At 36.9% G+C, this 25,322-nt stretch overlaps 1 protein-coding gene across 6 annotated transcripts; it reads right to left on the reverse strand.

The window, feature by feature from the left end:
* LOC106071378 (toll-like receptor 7) lies at nucleotides 1-24,899 on the reverse strand. Of its 6 annotated transcripts, none has more exons than XM_056040692.1 (8): nucleotides 24,486-24,899; nucleotides 16,545-16,662; nucleotides 14,369-14,707; nucleotides 11,972-13,790; nucleotides 8,268-8,397; nucleotides 4,833-5,048; nucleotides 3,092-3,260; nucleotides 1-2,772 (listed from the first exon to the last, which is right to left on the reverse strand). In XM_056040692.1, exons 3-8 carry the CDS (start codon nucleotides 14,702-14,704, stop codon nucleotides 2,575-2,577), a joined length of 2,868 nt encoding a protein of 955 aa, XP_055896667.1. In that variant the 5' UTR covers nucleotides 14,705-14,707; nucleotides 16,545-16,662; nucleotides 24,486-24,899; the 3' UTR covers nucleotides 1-2,574. The 6 variants fall into 6 exon arrangements, with proteins under 6 accessions (XP_055896667.1, XP_055896668.1, XP_055896665.1 ...); XM_056040693.1 differs by having other exon boundaries at nucleotides 14,369-14,851; XM_056040690.1 differs by having other exon boundaries at nucleotides 24,394-24,899.
* Nucleotides 24,900-25,322: the final 423 nt, after the last annotated feature.

Genomic DNA, 25,322 nt, shown 5'->3' on the forward strand with positions numbered 1-25,322 from the left:
TTCATTATAAAAATCCATCTATTGCTTGTGCATTTAAAATTCAAAATTTGTTTAAAATAAAAAATAAAATAAAGTGATGACTTGTATAGTAGACTTGGTCAAAAATTAAATATTATTGAAGAAAAATAAGATGATCTTTTCACGCTGCTTCGCATACAATCAATTGGCGGGGAACTATTTATTGCAAACAATCGCAATTCTCTACGTCCAAAAAGCCTTTCGCAAAAACAAATATATATATAATAAAAAATGGGACTTTTATTTGGAGTGGATTTTTGTCCTTATTCTACTTGTTAATTATTGATTTTTTTTGGTACAGAAAAATTGGTTACTCAGAATTCAGGGGGGGGGGGTTTGCAAGTGCACCGCTTTGTACCCCCCTGCGAGCGCCCATGCCTCTGACGTGTTCCTCAGGACGGTCAATTTGGATTTTGATTATGCCATCAATGTGACTGCTGATGTGCTGTTGAGTGGCCACCATGTTAAGTTGGAAAGACTGTAACACCATGGAAACTGGTTCAAGAATAGATGACTAATTAACGACAATGAGAAGACAAATCAGAAACACAAGAGGAGGAGACATTTACTACACGTGTGCAGTTTGTTTGGTTTCACTTGCAGTCGTTATTTTAACATCCGCCAAACAGTCAAAGATCTCTAAGTTGAGACTTAAAGCTCGAATGGATTCGTATTTTTCACTTCATTGTGACTCACACAAAAGAGGTGAATTAAGCACCAACGCGATTGCTAGGGACAGTTACGGAAAAAAGAATGCTAGCCATCACGGAGCAGCCTTGGCAGAGCCTTGGCAGAGTAGTTTGTCCTTGACAGCAAGGGGTCTGGGGGAGCGCTAAGAGCACTATTTCTGGTATTGAAAGCCAACTAAATGCATATTCTGAGGTACCTAAGGTGCATTATTTTGCTATTAAAGAGTTTTATTTCAAAAACCTAATGTGCTATTCTTACTGACTTAGACCCTCCCGCGCTGGCAAGCTGTTTCCACAAAAATCTGTCACTGGCAATGTCTAAAGCCTCTGAGGATCTCCATGAAAGTATGGCCCCAAGTTGTACTAGGATGTCATCTCAACTCTTATTATGCGTAATTCTTTTTGTCGGAGAACATGTCCCGCAAACCTCATGCGACGCTCTGTCACAACCTTACTAAGGGGTCGACTCTCACTTAGGCATAGGATTTCCATGATTTAGACCCGATCTCTATAACTGACTCCTAAAATATGTCTTAGCCATTTTTGTAGAGCCACATTTAGTGCTTTTCAATTTCGGCAGATGACTATTAACTGCACTTTATTAATGGAGCCCAGCCACAGGTAGACATGTGTAGCTTCTCTTGATTACGATCTTGGAATTAGGTGACTATTTTGATTTAGATATTATATCGAAAAGGGAAGTTTTATCGTCAAAATCATCTGTTTGGAGGTTTTAAACTAAAATATATCTGGAGAGAGGCTTTTAACCTTATAACGCTATGTAGGGGTATTTTAAATTCAAAACTATCTTGAGGGGTTTTAAACTTTAAAAAAAGCCATCTGGAGGAGAGGGGTTGAAATTATTTTTTTTTATATTGAAGAGGTAGTTTTAGCTTCAAACCCAGCTGCAGAGGAGTTTAAACTCAAAACCCCTTTGGCTACGCTCATACACTTTTGAGTGTGTAGTTTGCTTTTTTATATTGAAGAGGGGGTTATCGTAAATTTTGTAGAGGGGGTTAAAATCAAAATCTTCCTCAGATGTGCTCTTGGAATTTGGGAATTGTCGTTTGCATTTTTTTTTGTTTTAAAGAAGAGGGGGATTTAAATGCAAAACCCCTGGTAGGGGGCTTTAAACTCAAAACCTCTTGGTAGTGGGTTTCAAACTAAAAACCCCCTGGTAGGAGGTTTCAAACTCAAAACCTCCTGGTAGGGAGTTTTAAACTTAAAACCCTCTGGTAAGGAGTTTCAAACTCAAAACCCCCTGGTAGGGGGTTTTAAACTCAAAACCCCATTGGCTGTGCTAGGGCAACTGATAGTTTAGTATTAAAATTTCACCTAAAATAAACAAAATTAAAGCAAAATATCAGTCACTATACTTCGACTCCACCCCCCCCCCTTCCGGCTACGCCCATGCTTGCACCCCCCTATATTCTGACTAAATGTATATATACGTAATAAAAAAACAACAGATCTGAAACATATATTCCATTATGGTTGACCATCCATTCCATACGCCTAGGTTAATCTACTTATTTCTATTACTACATTAACCAGTACAAGCACTACTTGTTCAGTTGCTACTTAGATGTTAATTGATTTGATGGTGAGAAAAAATGGCTAGAATTTGGCTACTCAGAATCAAGGGGGGTGCACTGCGGGCGCCCATGCAAACATCCTTCCTCCTGGCTAAGCCCATGATTAGTCATCAATAAACTGGATGTGAGTCGATGAATAATTTACAAGCAGGGCTCTTTTTACAGTTCAAATCTTTTGTCAAATACTCCAATGTTTTGTTTGGTGTAATGCACAAATTGTAAGACAAATTTCCTTACGGATAAAAAAGATTATTAATATTATTATTATTAAATCATTGTATATCTCTAAGACATTGTTTAATTGCTTGTCTCTGTACGTAGCTCAGGTGAGCAGACAGATCAGAGATGACAATGATTCGTGAGTCTTCCAGGACGTCATACAAGTAACCTGGGATGTTGTACAGCTGAGTTTCTTGAACCAATAGAACAAGACGTTTTTCATTGGCTGGGCTCATAGAATGACTGGCATACTGAAATGAGAATTAAAAAGAAGTATAAATGACTAATTGACATACTGCATAAGTAAATAAGAATTAGTGAATGATTGTCACACTGAATTAACAAATAATGTCGTTGATTGAATGATATACTGAATTGTAACTAAAACTATAAAAGATGTTTGGCAAACTAAATTAACAAATAAATACCATCTAATGAAAAGTGAGATTACGTATTGATCTTTCATCATTCATAGTATTTGATCATATAAAATGTATCTAACAATAGAATGATTGGGTATCGATTTTAAGATCGGACTATTGAATTGCATTAATATAATAACAAACTAACCTTCATGATGATATCCGATAGGTCGTAGTTATTTAAAAAACGTTGTGTGATAACTAAGAGTATCCTCCAACTATCGCTCATAGACTCAAACATTTGTTGGTCAGTGTAGCCTGGACCCAGGTCACGATGATGGACAAATGTAGAGACTTTGAGATCTTCTTCCAAATACCTTTAAAGAAAACAAAAGTCTAATTCAATCAAAATTACAAATGCGTAGAAACATAAAATCATAAAGGTCGGGAGTCCGCAAAGAAGCATTTTGACATTTTTACTCTGAAATACAAGCTACCAATAACCTAACTCCATCCAAGGCCGTCCTAAGGCCACTGCAACCTACGCGGCCGCATTGGGCCCAACGCTTTCATAGCCTCATGCTAATTCTAGGTGTAAGTTATTGAATTAACCATTTTAGCTTATTATTAAAGGGCTACCGCGGCATCCTCATTTTCCAGGAGCTCCTAAAAATTTCCTGATATTTCAATATATCCGAAAAAAACATGAACATCTCCTGAAATTATTAAAGTCTTTTGTAAATTCATACAAATCTCCTTATAAACACAAAAAATCTCATTCTGGGGTGGCATTCAATATGCAAAACGCCAATCCTATTCGCGATTAAAAAAACGGCATTGTAAGATTTCATTTAATAAAAATGTAATAATAAGTCGAATTTTAACAATAAGTTCAAATACTTTATTTACTTTAATAGTCAGTGGCATATAAATATAGATATAAATGTATCTCGACGTCCTAAAAAAATATCAAGAGATATTTTGCTAGTCGATAATAAATCTAAAAGGCAGATCGGAATATTTATCTGCTTTTTGTCGGAAAAATACCATCGACTGTAAATGGCTCGATGGTAAAGTTAATTCTACCGTGATTTTGTACTTAGTAAAGTATGAATAAAATTAATAGACGAAATTATTTTCTACTATAAGATCTTAATTTTCACTTATTATCCTTATCCCTACACAGACCGAGCCGTGCGCAATCCGTTTCAAATAGGGACGCGCAATCTGTAGGACCGGCCCTGACTATACAAACTCTTCAGTTAAAACATGATTGCCTGCCGTCACTCAAGCCCAATGCAAGAGATCCAGCTCGTCTTTTGAAATATGGCAAGCATGTAGACATGGGACATTTATGACAAAATTGATGATTAATCCAAATGTTTGTGTCTCAAAACAATGCCTCGCCGAGGTTTTGGCAGCCAGCCAATAGCTCAAGGACACAGAAAAAACGAAGATTAAATGATAGTCTTTTAAAAATTGGTGGGGACAGGGGTTTAGGCAAAGAAAAAGCCTCTCTCTCCCTTTGGGAAAGGGTCAAAATTTACCTTTGGCATGTTATGCTCCAACTGGAGGTAACACTGAACTCAATACTGGAACAGATAACACCGACGAAAGGCTAGTAATCGATAACTAGAGTCGACGCTGGTGTTGAAACAACAAATACCTTTAATACTTAATACCAGAACCGTCCGATGTCCTCTATTACTAGCCGTCTCTATAAATCTTCTTATTTTACTGTAAATAAGAAAGCGTCTTCATTCTAAAGAACTCGCCTAGAGAGTTCTTGTTTTTTAAAGATCTGTCACGTCACTTGTCGCTAATTAAAACTTTCCCCTTATTCCCGAAACAAATAACTAAATCCTAATCATGTCATAAAAGGCACGACCCTATTTGTGTGGAGACCTCAGCGCACCGTACTGCTAATAAATTTTATGAAAAGCTCATACCTCAATAAAATATGTCTAACAAATCCGACATCCTCATCAGCGTAACCAATGAAAACGTGTGTCTTGTAGTCGCTTGATTTCATTTGTCGAACAGCCTTGATAAAGATCCTAACCAAGTAAGCTTCTATGGCGGTTCTAAATCTGTGCACGAGGTAGGCCATCAGGAAGATGAAGGACATGACGAGCAGTAAAACGATGGAGATCATAAAGTAATTGCTGGAGAGGTTATAAATAAAAAAAAATATTAAAATTATTTTCCTTTTAAAATAATAAACTAGTTAACATTACCAACAGCAGAAAAGTCATTTATAACGCCTTAAATTTCTGTAAGTTGTAGGGTAGCTTTATAAAGCTGATTTCCCCCTGTGAGCGAAGACAATGTGTAATTTCATTTAACCTAAGTGTTAAATGTTTTAATCCTAATGTTAACACGAAATATTCAAGGATTTTTTTATTATTTCTAAAATCATTCAAATTGTATTTCATCGATTGTCCCAGGATCTGATGTGAACTACAGTAGACCTTCAGACCACGTGAACTACAGTAGTACTTCAGACCACGTTAACTACAGTAGTACTTCAGACCACGTGAACTACAGTAGACCTTCAGACCACGTTAACTACAGTAGTACTTCAGACCACGTAAACTACAGTAGACCTTCAGACCACGTTAACTACAGTAGTACTACAGACCAGGTGAACTACAGTAGACCTACAGACCACGTTAACTACAGTAGTACTTCAGACCACGTTATCTACAGTAGTACTTTAGACCATGTGAAATACAGTAGTACTTCAGACCACGTGAACTAAAGTAGTACTTCAGACCACGTGAACTACAGTAGTACTTCAGACCACGTGAACTACAGTAGACCTTCAGACCACGTGAACTAAAGTAGTACTTCAGACCACGTGAACTACAGTAGTAATTCAGATCACGTAAACTACAGTAGTCCTTTAGATCATGTAAACTACAGTAGACCTTCAGACCACGTGAACTACAGTAGTACTACAGACCACGTGAACTACAGTAGACCTACAGACCACGTTAACTACAGTAGTACTTCAGACCACGTGAACTACAATAGACCTTCAGACCACGTGAAATACAGTAGACCTTCAGACCACGTTAACTACAGTAGTAATTCAGATCACGTAAACTACAGTAGTACTTCAGGCCACGTAAACTACAGTAGACCCTCAGACCACGTGAACTACAGTAGACCTACAGTCCACGTGAACTACAGTAGACCTTCAGACCACGTGAACTACAGTAGACCTACAGACCACGTGAACTACAGTAGACCTACAGTCCACGTGAACTACAGTAGACCTTCAGACCACGTGAACTACAGTAGACCTACAGACCACGTGAACTACAGTAGACCTGCATACCACGTGACTACAGTATTGGGCACGCGGTCCTCTGTTTGCCAGCCCTGGTTAATCTGGAACTTGCACATTTGCATTAAAGAATAAAGAAATGTACTCGCTGCATGCACATATTTATACTTATTTAAAAAAAAAACAACTTTGGGATGAATGGATGAGTGGCGATAAACGCTTGGCTGACTGTCAAGCGGGCTTAAGTTCGAATCCCGAATTAAGCTGAGTTATGTTTGCAAACTGCTTAAAGGTAGCACCGAAATCTTATCACAAAAAAAAATAGGACCAGAGCAAACTGAGCAGTCTTATTGCAGGGTATCATATAATGATAGTTAGAAACAAAAACAGAAACAAACAGGATCGATTTGTTTAATAGTTCTACATGGGCTTCTGTATAAGAATTGTATTCTATTTGTATCTCTGACTGTCTACAAATACAATAATTGAGCAATTGTTAAACTTTTAGTATTCAACATGCACAAATATTTGTGTTTTTAGCGGCCCCTGAAAGTGGAAGAGAAGCTATTAGTTTTGTGTGAAATGTCTGTCCGTCTGTCCGTCCGTCCAGTTTAGATCTCGTAAGCTAGATAAGATAGTAAAAATACGACATCACAGTATTTTAGACCATTCAAAGTTCATTTATGCAAGCAGTTTTTTTTTAAAGAGAAAAAGCTAATTAGTATACATTATAAGTTAGACGGTAAAGCGCTTGGCTTCCGAACCGGGGGTCCCGGGTTCGAATCCGGGTAAAGACTGGGATTTTCAACTTCGGAATCCTTGGGCGCCTCTGAGTCCACCCAGCTCTAATGGGTACCTGACATTAGTTGGGGAAAAGTAAAGGCGGTTGGTCGTTGTGTTGGTTACATGACACCCTCGTTAAACGTAGGCCACAAAAACAGATGAACTTTACATCATCTGCCCTATAGACCACAAGGTCTGAAAGGGGAACTAGTTAGGCCAGGTTCACATCTAACTTAGCATTCAATTGCACCTATCCTTTGATCTGCTGGACCGTTGGGGCACTACACAAGATCTGTCAACCTTCTTTCTCCATTCTTATCTCTCATTTGTCTTTGATATAATTTCATTCGGATGTTCTTTCTGAAAACATTGAAGCCTGCCTGGGTGGACCATTTCGGGGGCCGATTTTGAGTTTGTGCTTCCACACAAACTGTCTTTGTAACCTTGTTTTGTTTCATACGTCCTGCATTAAATATGATCCGAGACACAAGAAGTAGCCCGTAGTTCTTAACATAAACAATTACAACAGGAGAGATCTAAAAAAAACACCAACAACTAATTTTATCTCTAAGTACGAAACTTTTTAACAAATCGGGTAAACCCGTTTTCACAGTATTTTTATATTTTATATGAATATGTCGGTTAAATGAGCCAACCCCGATTTTTTTACAAAAAAATTATTTTTGTGGCAAAGTAAAAAAAAATGTGAAGAGAAACCACTCGTTTTTTTGACAGAATTAAATCCAATCAAGTACTTCAGTAATATCCAAATTAAGGCCAGTAAACCGGGGAATATCCAGCTAGTAGGAATAAATATATACATCCTCCTTTGTGATCGTAGAACATAATCTCATTTCCAAAGAACTTGAAGATGTCTGTGAAGTCCTATCCTAGCTTTAAAAAGCCTTTCGCACACAAAGTTATGGAAAGTTGGGTCTAATGGAGACTTGTCCGCTATGTTTGCTAATGTCTGCTCTCCATGTCTAGTGTCTCAAAATATCAACATTTAAGACTTGACGCCACCAGAAACGATCAAGAGATAGTATCTCCAAGTCGTGGATGTCGATTTCACATGAATTTATTGGGGACAAATGTATCGTTTAAAATATACAATAAACAAGAAATTATAGAGCAGTACTTACATACCAAAAATCTGTCTTTTAACATGTATTGCCTACGTCTGGACACATAGGGACTGTCTACTAGTTTATGACTGTCATATAGAGCTGTTCAGATGCAATTAAAACTGACTTATAGCACCGCCCACAATTTTGTTTTATCGTAGTGAATGAAATAGAAGAGAACATACTAGCCATAACATTGTCTGTAAAATCCTAAAACATCTTGCCACAACACATTTGTCAAAATAAGCTGTCCATCCTGAGAAGTGCATGAGTAGGCTCCCTTGTTATCCAGAAAAGTGCTGATGTTAAGCCATACTGTTTGGATTAAAACAAAAGAAATGACAATGTACTACGAGGTATAGAAAAATACATAGAAAACAAAAGCTCAATATTATCCTGAACAAAGGTGTACGCGTCTTACTATTATTTGGTTCATTTCAAAATGTCGATATATTCTTCATTCAGTATTTAGTGCACTCTGATTACTATGTGCGTTCTTCTTCAATGCAATTGTAAGATTGAAATATCTTCACTATTGGTTTGACAACTGTTCAGTGTGTTCATAATAAATAATTTTCTGGACTTTTGGAGTGTGTATTTGGCGCCATGTGACTGCTAATATCCTGCTCATTACAACACTTACTTACACTATGAAGTAATGCAGAGATGTTATTTACATTATGTTAATACTTCAACAGAGGTAATAACAAATATTATTTGATAAGAATTCGTAAATTAAAAAAGCTTTGGCAAAGAATCTTGTGAGTTTGCAATTATGTGATATTTTTAAATTAAAAAAGAAATATATATATATATATTTGGAAAATATTTTGTAATTGACCACTCAGTTAAAAGGCTGGGTTAGACTGATATCATTTTAAAAAAGATAAACGTCTTAAAATTAAATTTGGCTTTACATCTACTATTTTGACCACATTTCTGTGCAAATTCCTATCTTGGCTCAAATGTTTTGTTTTTTTATTCAATAAGATTCAAACAAATAGATACACATCCAGGAACTATCTGCGCTCCGTGAAATGTTGAAATTGGTTAGACTGTAAAAGAACTGGATTGGGTTAAGAATTTTTTGACCACCATTTGCTTAATAAAGGAAGAATTGATTTTTTTTTTAAAACGTATGCTACTTATTAATACTAATGACCGTATGTATTCTTTTGGTAAATAAATAAATAAATTATGGCTTTTATCTAGCGCAACTTTCATGCTTATAGCTTGCTCAGAGCGCTATGGTCCAATCTCATTTGTGAACCAGTGGGTGGAGAGGGTATCTGGGAGAAGGTTTTCCGTGCTGTCTTTAGGCAGTAAACACTGCTCGAGCCCCCTTCATAGGTAGCCAAGTCAAGCCAAGGTCAAGCGTACTTGGCATCTCGACCACGCTTCCCAAGTAATTACAGAATCCTTAGCAACCAACTAGTTTGCTACTATCAACACATAGAGATAGTATTATCAAGATAGCCAAACAAAAGATTATTACTCCTCTATACGACTTATAGAGCTAGTATTTTGCTCTTAATAATGAATTATGTTTTTTTACCCAGCCCATTCCCACCTTCCATAGGAAAAAAAACCTGGTTGAAGGAATGTATAAATCTACCTGACCTCATATTATTTTAGATCTAGACTTTTCAGACGATACGCGAAATGTTCCTGAACATTATTTTATTAAACTCTTCAATGTGTTAATATGTTTATATTACGTCATTATTTGTTGTGGATGTTTTTGTGAAAAGTTTTTTAACTGGATGTGACGTAATAAAATGAGAGTCCTCAATGTCTACTTATATCAACACGAAGTCTGTGTTCATTAATTGTTATGTTTAATTGTCTACAGTAATTTAAGTATTCTCTGTAAAAACAGAACAATTACTGCCTCCATGCGGAAACATCTAAAGACGTAATTTTTTTTCAAGATAAAGATTTACTAGATCTCTATCCTAATTGAAATTATTTGCTTTTTATACTTTGATAAATTGTAACGGTCAAACTGGAATTTTTCAATTGTGGCCAACGAGGTAGTATTTCTTTTCCCAACAATACAAATCAATGGTCAAGTTTCTAAGAAAATCGTTATAGCTATTTTCCAGAATGACTCTAACCCAGCCACCCCCCTTCCAAGAAGATACGAGTTGAATAGAGGTATTGTAAAAATAAAAAAGCATAGCAAGAAAAATATAAAGAGAAGTTAAAATATGACGACTTCTACAATATACATCTTAGTAAGCGATTATTTCGTTCTTCATAACTAAAGATTAAATAAATACCCATTCCCCCACCCCTGAAAAAAGATCCATGCATACATCTACTAGACTTTATCAAACTCTAAGGATTGAATTAAGATATAGACTTAAAAGGCTATGTGCAAAATGTTCCTGACCTTCTATATTATAATTGATTAAACTCATTAATGAATAAGGCCTACATGCGGAAATACCCGATGATGCCGTCTGTTCCAGATAAGGAATGTGTCGTCCTCTAGCCAAATTTAAATATTTTTATTTGCACTTTGAAACATTTTAACTGTCAAACAACAGTTTTCGTAGTGTACTAATTCTTTTACCAACGATGTACAGTAAATGTCTAATTTCTGGGGAAATCATTGAAGCTATTTCCGAAATCCCTGCTCGCCTATCCGGTTCCAATAAATTTGTAAGCTGAATAGAGGCTCTGTAAACAAGTTTAATAAAAACAATATGATTAAAAAGACAATTCTTCTTCTATACAGATGATCAACCTTTGTACGGGTGATTATTTTACTTGTAATAACTAATGAATGATAATTGAAACATTGGATAGTTATTGTTACAAACCCGGTGGTGACACAGATGGTCGTCGGCTGTGTATGTTTTTAGCCGACGCAAATCGCCCCAGTCCAGCGCTAGACCAGCGGTCAACCGTGACCAGTGACAGTACACGCCAATTCGGCAAGGACCTGTGTGTAAATATTTTGCACGCAAGTCACGGAGAAAGTGATCAATTGGAGTGGTCAAGCGACGTTCCATACGGTTCTGGAAGGCCTGAAGGGACCCTATATAAGTGCGAGTGTGTTAGTCAAACACTGCACGTTACCTCGCAATGTGACCAGTACAAGGCGAAGTTAGAAAAAGCACGGTGTGTGAAGTCAGGCGGAGCAAGGATAGGTTTTAGGACAGTTAGTGTAATATTGTTGCCAACTGTACAGTGTTGTCATGTATTTGAAATTAAATTGCTACTGTTACTTTGGAGCCCAGAGTTGTGAGGCTCTTTAAGTTCGTTGTGTCGTGTGGTGCAGTTTGCAGAGAGCCTGATTTGTGGAGAACGTTACAATATAAATATAATCAAATGTGTTTCAACTTATTTTCTAATTGATATTATTGAAACAATATTTTCAAAATATCTTATAAAATACAGATATTACTTAAAAAAAGATGATTACTTTCTACGCGTCATGCATCTAGTCATGCATGTTAACCAATGACCTAAATTCTGCTTAGTCATTAGTTTTCCTGGCTAGCTCAGGCAACCCATTCAATGCTCTAACAGCACTAGGGAAGAAGGAGTATTTGTACAAATTTGTCCTAACATATGGAGCGATAATTGTGCCTATCAATTTACAATGGCACCATTCTTGATTCAAACTGAAATATAATTCCATGAGTGAAGTCTCTAATTTACAAAGAGTAAAACAAACTCAATAGTTTTATTTTAAAGTTTCAAGTTTGGTTTCAATAAAGATAGCATGCATTGGGCATGCAATGTACTATTTTATTTCTTCAGAAAATCGTTGATTAAATTTAGTGATTAGTGAGATAAAAATTTTCTATTTTTAAGGTCACATAATCTCCCATGTTTTCATTATTTTATAAGGTATCTACGTACACAAAATACTTACAAAGAAATTTAATCTGAGAACACACACAGGCAATATTATTTTCAGCCAGAAGTAAATAAAAATCTCGAACATTTTCCGAGTGTTTCGTCAGAGAGGATGTCTCCTCTTCTGTCAGATAAATGATTGCGTTTCCAGACAAATCAAGAGTTTTTAAATTAGGAACAAGATCCATCGTGATTGGAAAAGAAGAAAATCTATTTTTAGCCAATATCACATGAGTAATGTGAGAGTTTCTTGAAAATAAATTTGGAGGAAGAAAATTGAGTTTATTGTCTGTAAGATCTAAATATCTCAGTTCTGGCATGTTCTGAATGATTCTGTAAATACTTATAAGTTGGAAGAAGTCTTCGTTCTTCATAGATTGTAAAATAAGGTATCTCAGAGAGGGGAAGTCGTCGAAAAAATATGGAGCAACTGTAAGCGAGTTTTTGGATAAGTCAAAAAGCTGAAGGTTGGTTAGTCCCATAAGTCTACCCGTGCCTCGAAATACGCTGTTACCAACAAAGTAAAAATGTGTAACATTAGCTGCCTCTCGAGGAGTTTGTATAAACTGTACACTTTGGTTTCCGACATTGTTATCTCCGTGAAGCATGTACATAATTTTAATAATGCGTAAAGAGTGGGACATTCTTACAGTCCAAGTGCCGGAATCAACAGGATAAGGGGGATTATCAGACAATTCAAAGAGACTTTGTTCACTGATAGAATCGAGCTCAGCATAGGATGTGATCGGAGATAATGGAATAGACTCTAACGCTGAAGCCACTTCATTTTTTAAAGACTTAATCTTCTCCGAATCATTATTTTCCACTTTAGGCAACATTTGAGACACTGTCAAATTATAAGCGTTATATCTAGAATTCTTGACTTTTGTATCTAAAGTGTTATATGTATTCATTGAATGTGTTGTGCTTGATGGTTGAAAATCTCTTTTGTAAAAGTCAAGGCCGTCATAAAAATAGGACACTTCACTTTCCGGGCTAGGCGCTGTGATAGTAAGCTCCTCCAATTTTTCCAACCGCGACGCTTCTAGCAGAGGAAATCTCCATCCCAGCCAGCCCATAAGGTTTTTAGAGAAGTCAGCAAACCTTAAGTTGTGTCTCCAACGCGAACTGGTTATAACACCAGGTTCTATGGCGAAAATATTGCTGTCTATCCAGGAGACATGAGTAAGAGTTAACTGACTCAAATATTTGGCTGTACTTTTAAATAAGACTCCGTCTTCCAAAGTTGAATTAGGAGTATAAAAGCCTCGTTTATAATGCGTGGCCTCTAGGTATAATGTATGCAGAGATGAGTTGATAAAATGTTTAATTTTTCTGGCCATGTTTTTATTTCCTATTCTGCAGTTAATGATTCTGAGGACTTCCAATGAGTTTAAATTCTGAAAAGCGTCATCACTGAACTGTTTTTGCGAAGTAGCCCTATCAAAATCATCTGGATCATATGTGAGTTTATTAAAACCAATCAAATTAAGTATTGTCAATTTAGAGCTCCATAATCCTACAAAACTCTCGTTTGTTACGCTTCTTACTTTAGAGCAATTCAAAGTAAGGTTGTTTAGTTGGGTCAAATGTGAGAATTCCGATCCTACATGTAATGTTGCAGAACCATCCATTGACAGGATAGACAAATTATGCAAATAAATGAAAGCGTCTCCCAAGCTTTTAGAAATATTCTGATTATTTCCAATAAAAAGTTGACTTAAATTTGTAAGATGTCTAAATGTTTGCGGATTAAAAGATGAATCCATATCACTTAATTCGTTGTTTTCTAAGTTTAAATTTTGAAGCAAGCTGAGTCCTAGAAACGTATCAATCTATAGAACAAAACAAATATAATATAAAAGAGCAGATATAAAAACAAACAAAATACAAATAATTAGTGTCTAACCAAAAAGGTAGTTTCTTGAGATGTAAAATGCTACAGACAGAGTTGTAATGGATCTTGTAATGGATCTTGTTCACAGTCTATAAGTTCTCATTTATTAAATTCCCTAATCAAAAATTAAATAAAAGTTTGGTTTTTCAATTAATATTTATAATCTAATCTGTTTTATGTAAAAGGAGCATGCTTTCCCCTTGAAATATTATACCAAAATCATTTTTTAAACAGACAAAAATGTTAAGGAAGTCCGTCGGAACGTGAAAAATTATCACGGAAAGAGTTAAAACAAGATTTTTTTGTCTCCCAAATTTAAAGCATCCCAAACATACATTTAAATAAAGCATTGCCTTGCTGAACTGGAGAAACTTCACTCGATTTTGTTTTGGTATATAAATGTTCGTTCCTCATTAAAATGTTGATAAATTTACAGGCAAAGATAAACTAGACGTATACTTTACCTTGGACATAATTACCATCGATAATTTACATTAGAAGTAAACAAAACTTTACCTCGATTCGATGAACGTTCGAAGACTGAATACTAAGTTGCAGGAGAGATGTCAGTGTTTGAAAAGAGCCATTGGTCAAGGTAGTCAGATTATTTCTGTCCAGCAACAACACTTCTGTGGTCACTGGCACACATCGAAGGTCTACAAAAGTCCAGTTCAAATTAGAACAGTTGGCTACTAGTGTCTCATTCACAGTGAACACTGAGCAGCACCTGAACACAACACTCTGATTGCTTGACATTGTTGTAAAGTTGGACGGGATGATAGCTGCGTGCATTGTAATAAACACCATCCACGAGACAATAACCAAAAAGAAACTTGACTGGCCAACAAACATCTTCTACCAATGTCATAACAAAATAAGTGTTGAACATAAAGATATTTCTTTTACGTAGCATATATCAACTCACTATGTCTCTCTGTCTGTCTGTCTGTCTGTCTGACTGATTTAAGTTTTGTACTTGTTTTTTCTCCAACACCCAATCTGAGATTAAGTTAAAAATATGGACAATTATTTCTTGCACCAGACAAAACAAGAATTTAAAAAAAAAATGAAAACAACAACAAACAAACAAACAAAAAACAACATCAATTAGTTAATTAATTATTTGTAATTTATTTTTTTTGTTTGTTATTGAACAAGGAAGAGAAATTTTACTTTAGAGATGCAGTAGTATATATGCTTTGTGTAGAGAATTGGGCCATCGCTTAAAAGTTTGAAACTTACTATTGGTAGCTATGAAACCTACTATTTCTATGGCCACTTCTCTGGGTGCAGTGGGTAGCGTCTTTAGGAGAAGACTTGAGCGCTCGAGTTCGAATTCAAGTTGTACATATTTTTTGTATAAAACCTATTTGAAAAGCTGTCACAATCACCTTTACACAGATATCCCCTTCTCTCTCTTCCCTTTTGTTTTCTTTCAATTGGTTAAGAGAATTGAAAGGATCAGAGCGCATTGAGAAAGATAAAAGCATGGCATAGCGCTAAACAAAAACATTTGGTTAAAATATTTATAATCGCACAGATTTATTCATGGTAGTCTAGATCTATTACAAATTTAATTACACGACTGTTCCAAACTAATTGACACAATTACTCTTAATGTGAGCTTTTCTTTTTTTTATAGAGGTCCCCGATAGGAGAAAAGACGCTATTAGTTTTGTGTGAAATGTCTGTCCGTGTGTCCGTCCCGTTTACATCTCGTAAACTAGAAAAGATAATGAAAATCCGACATCATAATATTCTAGACAATTCAAAGTTCTGATGCAACGGCAATTTGTTTTCTTTTCTGAAAGCGAAAAGTCTAATTTTTTAAATCACTAATGCAAGCAGTTTTTTCATAGAAATACACCATTTTTACAACTATTCACTATTAATAGTAACAAACACGGAGGGAATATTAGTAGGGGATATGACTATTTACCATATTTTGAACACATTTATGCAAACAGTTTAATTTTTTTGTAAAAAAAACTTTTTTTTTTAAACATTTGCATTGCTAAGTTAAGTAAGTTCTGTCATAATAACTACTACATTTACACACAAAAAATGTTTACTTTTTTAAGAAGAAAAATCTATTTAGTATGCATATAAGTTGGACATAATTTAAAACAACAATTAATAAGTAGTTTTTCATATTATCGCGTGAACTGCTGTACATCCTTATAACTATAGAACACTTAACTAAAGCAATTTTTTTTTTACGGAGATGTTTTTTTTTCTTGATGATTAGGATAAGAGATTGACCTTTTACAAAACAAATTAGATCAATTAGATAGTCATTATAAGACATCAGTTAGGCCATGTTCACATCTAACTTCACATTCATTTTCACCTATCCTTTGGTCTGCTGGACCGCTGGGGCACCACACAAGATCTGTCAGCCTTCTTTCTCCATTCTTCTCTGTCATTTGTCTTTGATAGAATTTCATTCTGATGTTCTTTCTGAATATATTAATATCTGCCTTTTTAACTACCTGGGTGGACCACTTCGGGGGCCGATTTTGAGTTTATGTGACCACACAAACTGTCTGTGTAACCTTGTTTTTTAAAAGTATTTTATTATATTTTTCTTGTTTTTCTTTTATAAAGAAATGTATTTCTTTATGTGCTGATTGTATAAAGATTACTAAATAATAATCTATATTTATATCCTTTATAATAAAGAAACGTGAACCTTATTTTACTTCCTGAGTCTGGGTTTATGTGTGCGTCAGCTAATACTAAAACAGACCATGTAAGGAACTTGGTTCAAGGACAGGTTTCTCTATAAGACATTGCTACCTCAGCGTCTCCTGGAGATACAATAGTGATAACTTTATTTCGTATTAGAAGCTATAAAAACTTTAAAATTTGAAATTCAGAATTAAAGTTCTATTTTTTAAATGTGTTTTTTTAAAACTTAAAATCTCTCTCACACACACACACACACACACACACACACACACACACACACACACACACACACACACACACACACGCGCGCGCGCGCGTGTTTTAAAGGGAAATACCTACACATCACATTTTCTCTTGAAAATTCGATTTATGATTCCCGCCCCAATTCTTATTTCCCATTCTATTAGCAAGGGCGAGACGAGCCACCGTTGGCCACTTCAAAAGTCCTCTTCGCTAACCGGTAGGCAAGTTTACTATCTGCGTCAATCGAGGCCTATCACAGAACAGCAATAGGCGTCACGAAATTTTCTCTTTTTGATCGTAAGTTCAAGCCACGCTTCTTTATTCCCCGCCTCTCTAAAAACATGCTAGACATGTTTTCTTCACTCCCTGCATCTCTAAATATTGTGATGTCGGATTTTCACTCTTTTCAGGTTTACGAGATCTAAACGGGACAGGCGGACTGACGGACAGACATTTCACACAAAACTAATAGCGCCTTTTCCCCTTTCGGGTGACGCTAAAATGACAAACTAACAAATATATATGAATAAATGATACTGAAAATTACACAAAATTATCTTTCTATGTTTTCATTTTGTCAACATAATCTCCCTTACATTTATGTATTGTTTCAGAAGCAGTGTATTTTTCTGAAACAAATGCAAGAATAATTTGCATAATTTATTTAAAAACCTAAAACCTAAACTTTGCAAGTCGCATCGCATGTTGAAATTATATTTTTCATTTCTCTTCTAAATTTATACATCTCAGAGTGGCAGACTGACATTTTACACAAAACTAACGGGGGCCTCTAAAAAACTTTTTTTTATCATTTTGCATTTCGACCACAGGTCTCACCAAGTTCTCAGTGAATTGAAACAAAATACGTTTCTCTACTTTGACCAGTAGTGTTAGAAATACTTCATCTAGATCCTGGTATAGATCTACATTATTTAATATCGTTTTCGGTTTATTGATAATATAGTGCCCAGTTTTTCTAATTATACTAGCATTACCCACCGGCTTTGCCCGTTGATTTGTACGAAGGCTATATATTGTTTTTTTTTTCTTTTACATCCTGCAAATACTCACATAATACTTTGGCTGTAAGCCCCACTTATTTGTTTCCCTTTCAATAAAACTGCCCGCATTTCAACAACCACCTTTTTGCCAGTGTAATCTAGTATATGTTACGTTTAACTGTCATGGCCTGCTTTAAATTGCTCTCCCAAATACACTCACTTATGGTCTGTGTGACGATACATAAACGCTTGCATATAAAAGTTTCATTTGTGTTTCTAACGTTCAAGAAAATGTTATGCTGTTAGAATTTTGTTTTCCATTAACTATCCAATCCCCAACCTTGTTGAAAAAAGTTCAATGTACTTATCTCCTATACACCTTTTGTCCAATCCACCCTTTCCCGCATCTCGCGAGGTCGTCAACAAAATAGATATCTACCCTTCCCCTTGTCATGTAGGATACATCCGCCCATACGATGACTAACGTCTGAACAATGAAGACAACATCTCTTTCTAAGCATTTAATGGGGAAAAGACAATGTTTCACTTTACCACCTTATTTAACCCCTACCACTTGGTACAAGTTTAAAATGGGCCTCTCTGTAGATGTTATTGGTTATCTTCAAACAAATGTAAGTTCAATTCTACTGGATTGTAAATTAGAAATAAGAAAGCGTTAATTTTTTTTTATTTTATTGGGTCTAGCACCAATGTATTTTAAAATAAGATTTAAAATTCTTCAAATCTATTGGATCCGACACTAGTGGCTATGTCAATAAGATTGGGGCTAAAACAATAGGAGATGAGAGTAGAAATCAAACAGTCTATCAAACCCAACTTATATATTCTTTCATTAAGCATTCAAAGCTAATAAATGAAAATCTATTTTACAAGCCACCTGTATTATGTAGACAACCTAGCCTGGTTGTTATCTGTAGTGCAAAACTGAATAAATTGGACCTGCAGCTTCTACACTAGATATGCAAAGTCTCCCGCTGCTATATCTCCAGCATCGATTAAGGCAAGATGTGCGACCTCTTTAAAACCAGAGCTAACAACGCAAGAACTCCCACCCCAACCCCCATCTGTCAGCGAAAAGGTATCTCGCCAGTGCCCACTACCAATTACTGACTGCCCAGTGCCCAGAAACTATTGCCCGGTGTTCATCACCAACTGTCCAGTATCAACTATCCGGCTCCAGCTGCCCATTGTCGACTGCCTAGAACATAGCTTGCCACACCTTAACTGCAGAAGGCTAACTTGTGTGAGCCAATCTCATCCCTCTACACGTTCAAGAAGACCAGGTCAGAGTCCATCCTGCACCTAAGCAGACAAGTACAGAGGTCAACCAACCAGGAGTGATAAAATAAAAAGGGAAAATAGTCACTTAGCCACCCCTCAATTAGCAATCTATGACGGAAGTAATTCATCAAACTACATACGTTTAATATTTACATATCCCTTTGTTAACCCACTACCAAAGCTTTTTTTAAAAATTAGATTATTAATATATATTAAATTAATTGATCATTTTTTACTATGGCTAGTTCGGAATGTGCTTGTTTAACTAAATTAATTATGTGAGCAGCAAAATAAAACTCAAAATTAACTTCCCCTAGAGTAAGCTAACCAAAATATTGTTATAAACCTGGTGGTGGCACAGATGAGAGTAGTGGTATGTGTGTAGTCAGCCGACACAAAGCGCCCCAGGCCAGCGCTAGACGAGCGGTCAACCGTGACGAGTTACGTCGGTCAGCCGAGACGAGTGTCAACATGACGGTTCGGGAAGGATCGGCGTCGTAAACAGAGCTCAGGAGCGTCACGAGGGATGTAGTCATGTGACGAAGCTAAAAACGTCGAGCGATGTTCCGCCCGGTTCTAGAAGGCCAGTAGGGACCCTATATAAAGAGCGGAGGTGTCGCAGTCAAGACGGTTCACGACAGAAGGTCCACTACAGCACGGTTCAATACAGTCCGGTCGACTACAGCACAGTTCAACTGTGTGGTTCTGTACGGAGCATTACGACGGTTAAGTGCGGAGTACTGTCAAGTACAGTTGAGACGAACGGCGTCTTGATCTTGGTCTGTGATCGAGTCCGACACAACGAGCCTATTGTGTGAAGTCAGTCCTGAACTGTTGAAACCAGTGCAAGCCCGGAACGAGACGGAGAGGCCAGTGCAAGAGTTAATACGGCGATATGGTGTTATCGGAGAGATATTTGTACAGTGTACGTGTTGCCAATGGACCTCATTCACCAATCGTAAACAAACAACATTTAGCCACGTGGTGCTTTATCTCTTCTATATAATTTACGATCTCATGTTTAATTCATGATGGTTGTCATGTGACAGTTTTTGTCATTGTTTTATCAATAAATGTTGTTTGTTTACGATTGGTGAATGAGGTCCATTGCATGGGGGTAGCCAGGATTTTTTTCTCCCCCCCCCCTCGCTAAATTTGTTTTTTATATGTATTTATATGTGTGTGTGTACATAATCTTTATTGCATTCTGACCCTTCATTCTTTCGAAAGACGTTTATTGTGCCATAGAATAGGTTCTTCCATGAGTTAGTGGAAAAATAGTAGATTCCCCGCTAATACTAGCAAAGGGGTCTGGGGAGCGCTAGGAGCTCCCCCAGCGCGGGGCGAAGCCCCGCCGAGAAGCACTATTTCTGATATTGAAAGCCAACAAAATGCATATTCTGAGGTATCTAAAGTGCATTTTCCTGCTATTAAAAAGTTTTATTTCAAAAACCTAATGTGCTATTCTTACTGACTTAGACCCTCCGACGCCGTTTGGCGCATTTGCCGTCAAGATGTTTCCATAAAATTCTAGATTCCCTGCCATTACTAGCAATGGGGTCTGGGGAGCGCTAGCGCGGGGCGAAGCCCCGCCGCCAAGCACTATTTCTGGTATTGAAAGCCAACAAAATGCATATTCTGAGGTATCTACAGTGCATTTTCCTGCTATTTAAAAGTTTTATTTCAAAAACCTAATGTGCTATTCTTACTGACTTAGACCCTCCGGCGCCGTTTGGCGCATTTGCCGTCAAGCTGTTTCCATAAAATTCTAGATTCCCTGCCATTACTAGCAATGGGGTCTGGGGAGCGCTAGCGCGGGGCGAAGCCCCGCCGCCAAGCACTATTTCTGGTATTGAAAGCCAACAAAATGCATATTCTGAGGTATCTACAGTGCATTTTCCTGCTATTTAAAAGTTTTATTTCAAAAACCTAATGTGCTATTCTTACTGACTTAGACCCTACCGCGCCGTTCGGAGCATTTGACGTCAAGCAGTTTCCATAAAAATCTGTCACTGGTAATGTCTGAAGCCTCTTCCTACCTGCTCTGAGGATCTCCATTAACCTGTTGCGCCAAGTTGTACTAGGATATCATTGCAACTCCTCTTATGCGTAATTCATTTTGTCGGAGAACATGTCCCGCAAACCTCATGCGTCGCTCTATCACAATCTTACTAAAGGGTCGACTCCCAGTTCGGCATAGGATCTCCTTGATTTAAACCCGATCTCTATAACTGACTCCTAAAATCTGTCTTAGCCATCTTTGTTGAGCCACATTTAGTGTTTTTCAATTTCGGCAAATGACTATTCACTACAGTTTATTAAGGGAGCCCTGCCACTGGTAAAAATGTGTAACCACTCTTGAATACGCTCTTGGAATTAAGTGACTGTAGTTTGCTTTAGATTTTATATCGAAAAGAGAAGTTTTATCGTCAAAATCATCTGTTGGGGGTTTTCCACCTCAAAATACTCTGTAGGGGGATCTTAAACTCAAAACCATCTGGAGGGGTTTTAAACTTTAAACAAACGCCATCTGTAGAAGTGGGGTTTAAACTCAAAACCCCCCGATTGGATTGGCTACGCTCAAATAATTTTAGTGTGTAATTTGCTTTTTTTTTTATATTGAAGAGGTATTTTTAGCATTAAACCCCTCTGAATGGGGGTTTAAACTCAAAACCCCTTTTGGCAACGCTCATAGCATTTTGAGTGCGTAATTTGCTTTTTTTCTTACACTGAAGATGTATTTTTTAGCCTCAAACCCCCCTGGCGGGGGGTTTAAACTCAAAACCCCTTTGGCTGCGTTCATAGATTTTAGTGTCAGTAATTTGCTTTTATTTATATTGAAGAGGTACTTTTTAGCTTCAAACTCCACTGGAGGGGATTTTAAACTCAAAACCCCTTTTACTACACTCAAAACATTTTGAGTGTATAATTTGCTTTGTTTTTATTATTGAAGAGGTATTTTTTACCTTCAAACCCCGCTGAGTGGGGTTTAAACTAAAAAATAAGTCAAAACCCATTTAGCTACGCTCATAACATTTTGAGTGCGCAATTAACTTTTTTTTATATTGAAGAGGGGGTTTATCGTAAATTTTGGAGGGGGTTTTAAAATCAAAATCTCCCTTAACTGTGCTCTTGGAATTAGGGGATTTTCGTTTGCATTTTTGTTTTGTTTTGTTTTATAGAAGAGTGGGGAATTAACTACAAAAACCCCAAGTAGGGGATTTAAAACTCAAAACCCCTAGTAGGGGGTTTTAAACACAAAACCCCTGGTAGGGTTTTTTAAACTCGAACCCCCCTGGTAGGGGTTTTAAACTCAAAACCCCTTTGGTTGTGCTGGGGCAATTGATGGTTTAGTATTAAAATCTCACCTAAAATAAACAAAATCAAACAAAAAATCATTCACTAAATTCCGATCCCCCCCAAGGGGGGGGGGATTTCATTTCGGGGGGGGGGGTTGAACCCCAACCCCCCCCCCCCCCTGGCTACGCCCATGGTCCATTGTACAGTATTGGCTCAGATTTATTCGACTATTAAAGTGTTACGTTATTTTGGAGCCCTGAGTTGTCAAGTTCTTTAAGTTGGTGGTGTAAGGTGCAGTTTGCAGAGAGCCTGGATAGTGAGATTCGTAACAATATATTTAATATATAAACAACAACTCCTCACAGTCTGTGAATTCTATATATAACGTTTCTCCATCTCCCTTCTCTTACTAAGCCGCGCCTGGGCCCAACCCCCGCCCGTCAAAGCAATGGAATTTGGGTATCTAATATATTGTTATAAACCTGGTGGTTGCACAGATGGGGGTAGTGGTGTGAGTGTAGTCAGCTGACGCAAATCGCCCCAGGCCAGCGCTAGACGAGCGGTCAGCCGTGACGAGTTACGACGGTAAGCCGAGACGATTGTCAACATGACGGTTCGAGAAGGATCGGCGTCGTGAACAGAGCTCAGGAGCGTCACGAGGGATGTAGTCATCGAGCGATATTCTCTCCGGTTCTAGAAGGGACCCTATATGAAATGCACCAAGATACCTGTGTGTAGTCGCTGAATGAACTCTTTATGTTGTCTGTTGTATTTATGTGTATTTTTCTGTTGTGTTGTCTTTATATGAGAAAAGAGTCCTTGTAATGACAACAAATTTCCGTAAGGATCAATAAAGCAGTCTTAGTCTTAGTTTTATAAGGAGCGGAGGTGTCGCAGTCAAGTCGGTTCACGAGAGAAAGTTCACGAGAGGGGTTCACGACACGGTCGACTAAGGCACAGTTCAACGGTGTGGTTCTATACGGAGCATTACGACGGTTCAGTGCGGAGTACTGTCAAGTACAGTTGAGACGACTGGCGTCTTGTCTTGGTCTGTGATCGAGTCCGACACAACGAGCTCAGTGTGCGAAGTCAGTCCTGAACTGTTGAAACCCAGTGCAAGCCCGGAACGAGACGTAGAGGCCAGTGCAAGAGTTGATACAGCGGTACGGTGTTATCGGAGAGATATTTGTACAGTGTACGTTTTGCCGATTGTACAGTATTGGCTCAGATTTATTTAACTATTAAATTGTTACGTTAATTTGGAGCCCTGAATTGTCAAGTTCTTTAAGTTGGTGGTGTATGGTGCAGTTTGCAGAGAGCCTGCATAGTGAGATTCGTAACAACATGTACATTGAAATGCATCTCCCGCTTTATAACACCACTTCTCCCAAACACATATTTATTGCCAGTGAATTAGATTAATACTTATTCCCCAATACATTTCTACGCATTAGAAAATAGTCCTACATACAATAAATGACTTTGCTTTCACTTTTCTACTTTATCAAAATATTTCAAAAGCTTTTTGATCATTTGTGGAATAAGCCTTTTTTACTATTGCATCCTGGGCATTGAACGCTCAAATAACTAAAAATTAAACAGCAGTGGCAAAATGTATAAAAACATGTTCCTAAACGACAACAAAAAAGAAAAATCTTTAATATTTTTTTATATACATTTTTTTTTAGAAAAGTACACTTCGAGTGTACGAAGTAGGATATGGGTTAACACATTTACACAATCATACTAATGTACAATCATGGCAGATTAGGATAAACTATTGGAATTAGTTAAGGTAATGGAATGAGCAGGGGAGAAGAGAATTTATAGAGAAAGAAAAAAGGTGGAGAAAAAAGGGAAGAAAGAGAATATGCAGATTCAAAAAAGACATTAGGTAGAGAAAAACGTGCAGAACTAGAGAAGGCAGCCGAAGAAGCTAAGCTAGAGGCTGCTAAGATCAATCCTAATATCGTACAACATAAATTTACATTTAGAAATACTCACCTAAGACGAAAGCTTTAAGAATTCAATACTCAATATGAAATTATTTGTACTACATTTAACATGAGTACTGAAAAAAATATCTAAGCATTTACCTTCACACCGATCAGGGGAACCTCTAAACATAATATCTACATAAACAGCAGATCAAAAGAAAGATGACTAGGCTGTTAAAAATAGACTACTTGAGAATTTGGGGAAATCCGAAGGTTATAAAGTAAAATTCCCCTTTCAGACAATGCGGTATATAGGGCAGATGATGTTAAGGTCATCTGTTTCTTTGGCCAACAGTTAACGAGCAGGGTGTCATGTGGCCGGCACAATGACTAACCGCCTTTACTTTCTCCATTTAAAATCAGATACCCATTAGAGTTGTGTGGAATCAGGGGCGCCCTAAGAATCCCGAAATTTAAAATCCCAGTCTTCAACGACATTCCAACTTCCAAACACTCAGCCATCGCGTTATAATAGAAAGTTATTTACGGACATCAAACTTAAAAAAAATCATTTTTGAAATGAAATATAAAATGTTTAAGTGGCTTGAACTTGCTAAATGTTTTTTTTGATGGCCAAAAGTAGATTATCGACATGTTTAATAATATTTAATCAATGCAGCAGACGATGCATTCACTTTCTTATAAGAAAAGTAAATGAAAACTGAGTTAAACCTGATAACGAATTTAAACCTTTTCAAAGACAGTCACCGAAACTACAATATGAGAGTTACCTTCCAGCTGCATCAAATAAATTAGCAAAAATTCCACAAATTAATGAATTTTTATAAAGCAATAATAATAAAACCTATTTCAACTATGTAACAACAAGCAGGTGTAATACTGACTACAGAAAATTACAGAGTTTAAGGAAAAATGTTTTAGTAATGATAATGATAATAGTAAATATAAGATCAATTTTAACATCAGGAGACAATA

This window comes from Biomphalaria glabrata, chromosome 9 (assembly GCF_947242115.1).
Source record: "Biomphalaria glabrata chromosome 9, xgBioGlab47.1, whole genome shotgun sequence".
Classification (NCBI taxonomy): domain Eukaryota; kingdom Metazoa; phylum Mollusca; class Gastropoda; family Planorbidae; genus Biomphalaria; species Biomphalaria glabrata.

Coding starts and splice junctions, on each gene's coding strand:
- LOC106071378 (XM_056040692.1), bottom strand. CDS start 14,704: ATGTTTGTTGGCCAGTCAAGTTTCTTTTTGGTTATTGTCTCGTGGATG. Junction 8,398..11,971: donor TTCTCAGATTAAATTTCTTT/GTAAGTATTTTG, acceptor TAATCCAAACAG/TATGGCTTAACATCAGCACT. Junction 3,261..4,832: donor GTTAGACATATTTTATTGAG/GTATGAGCTTTT, acceptor TTTTCTTTAAAG/GTATTTGGAAGAAGATCTCA.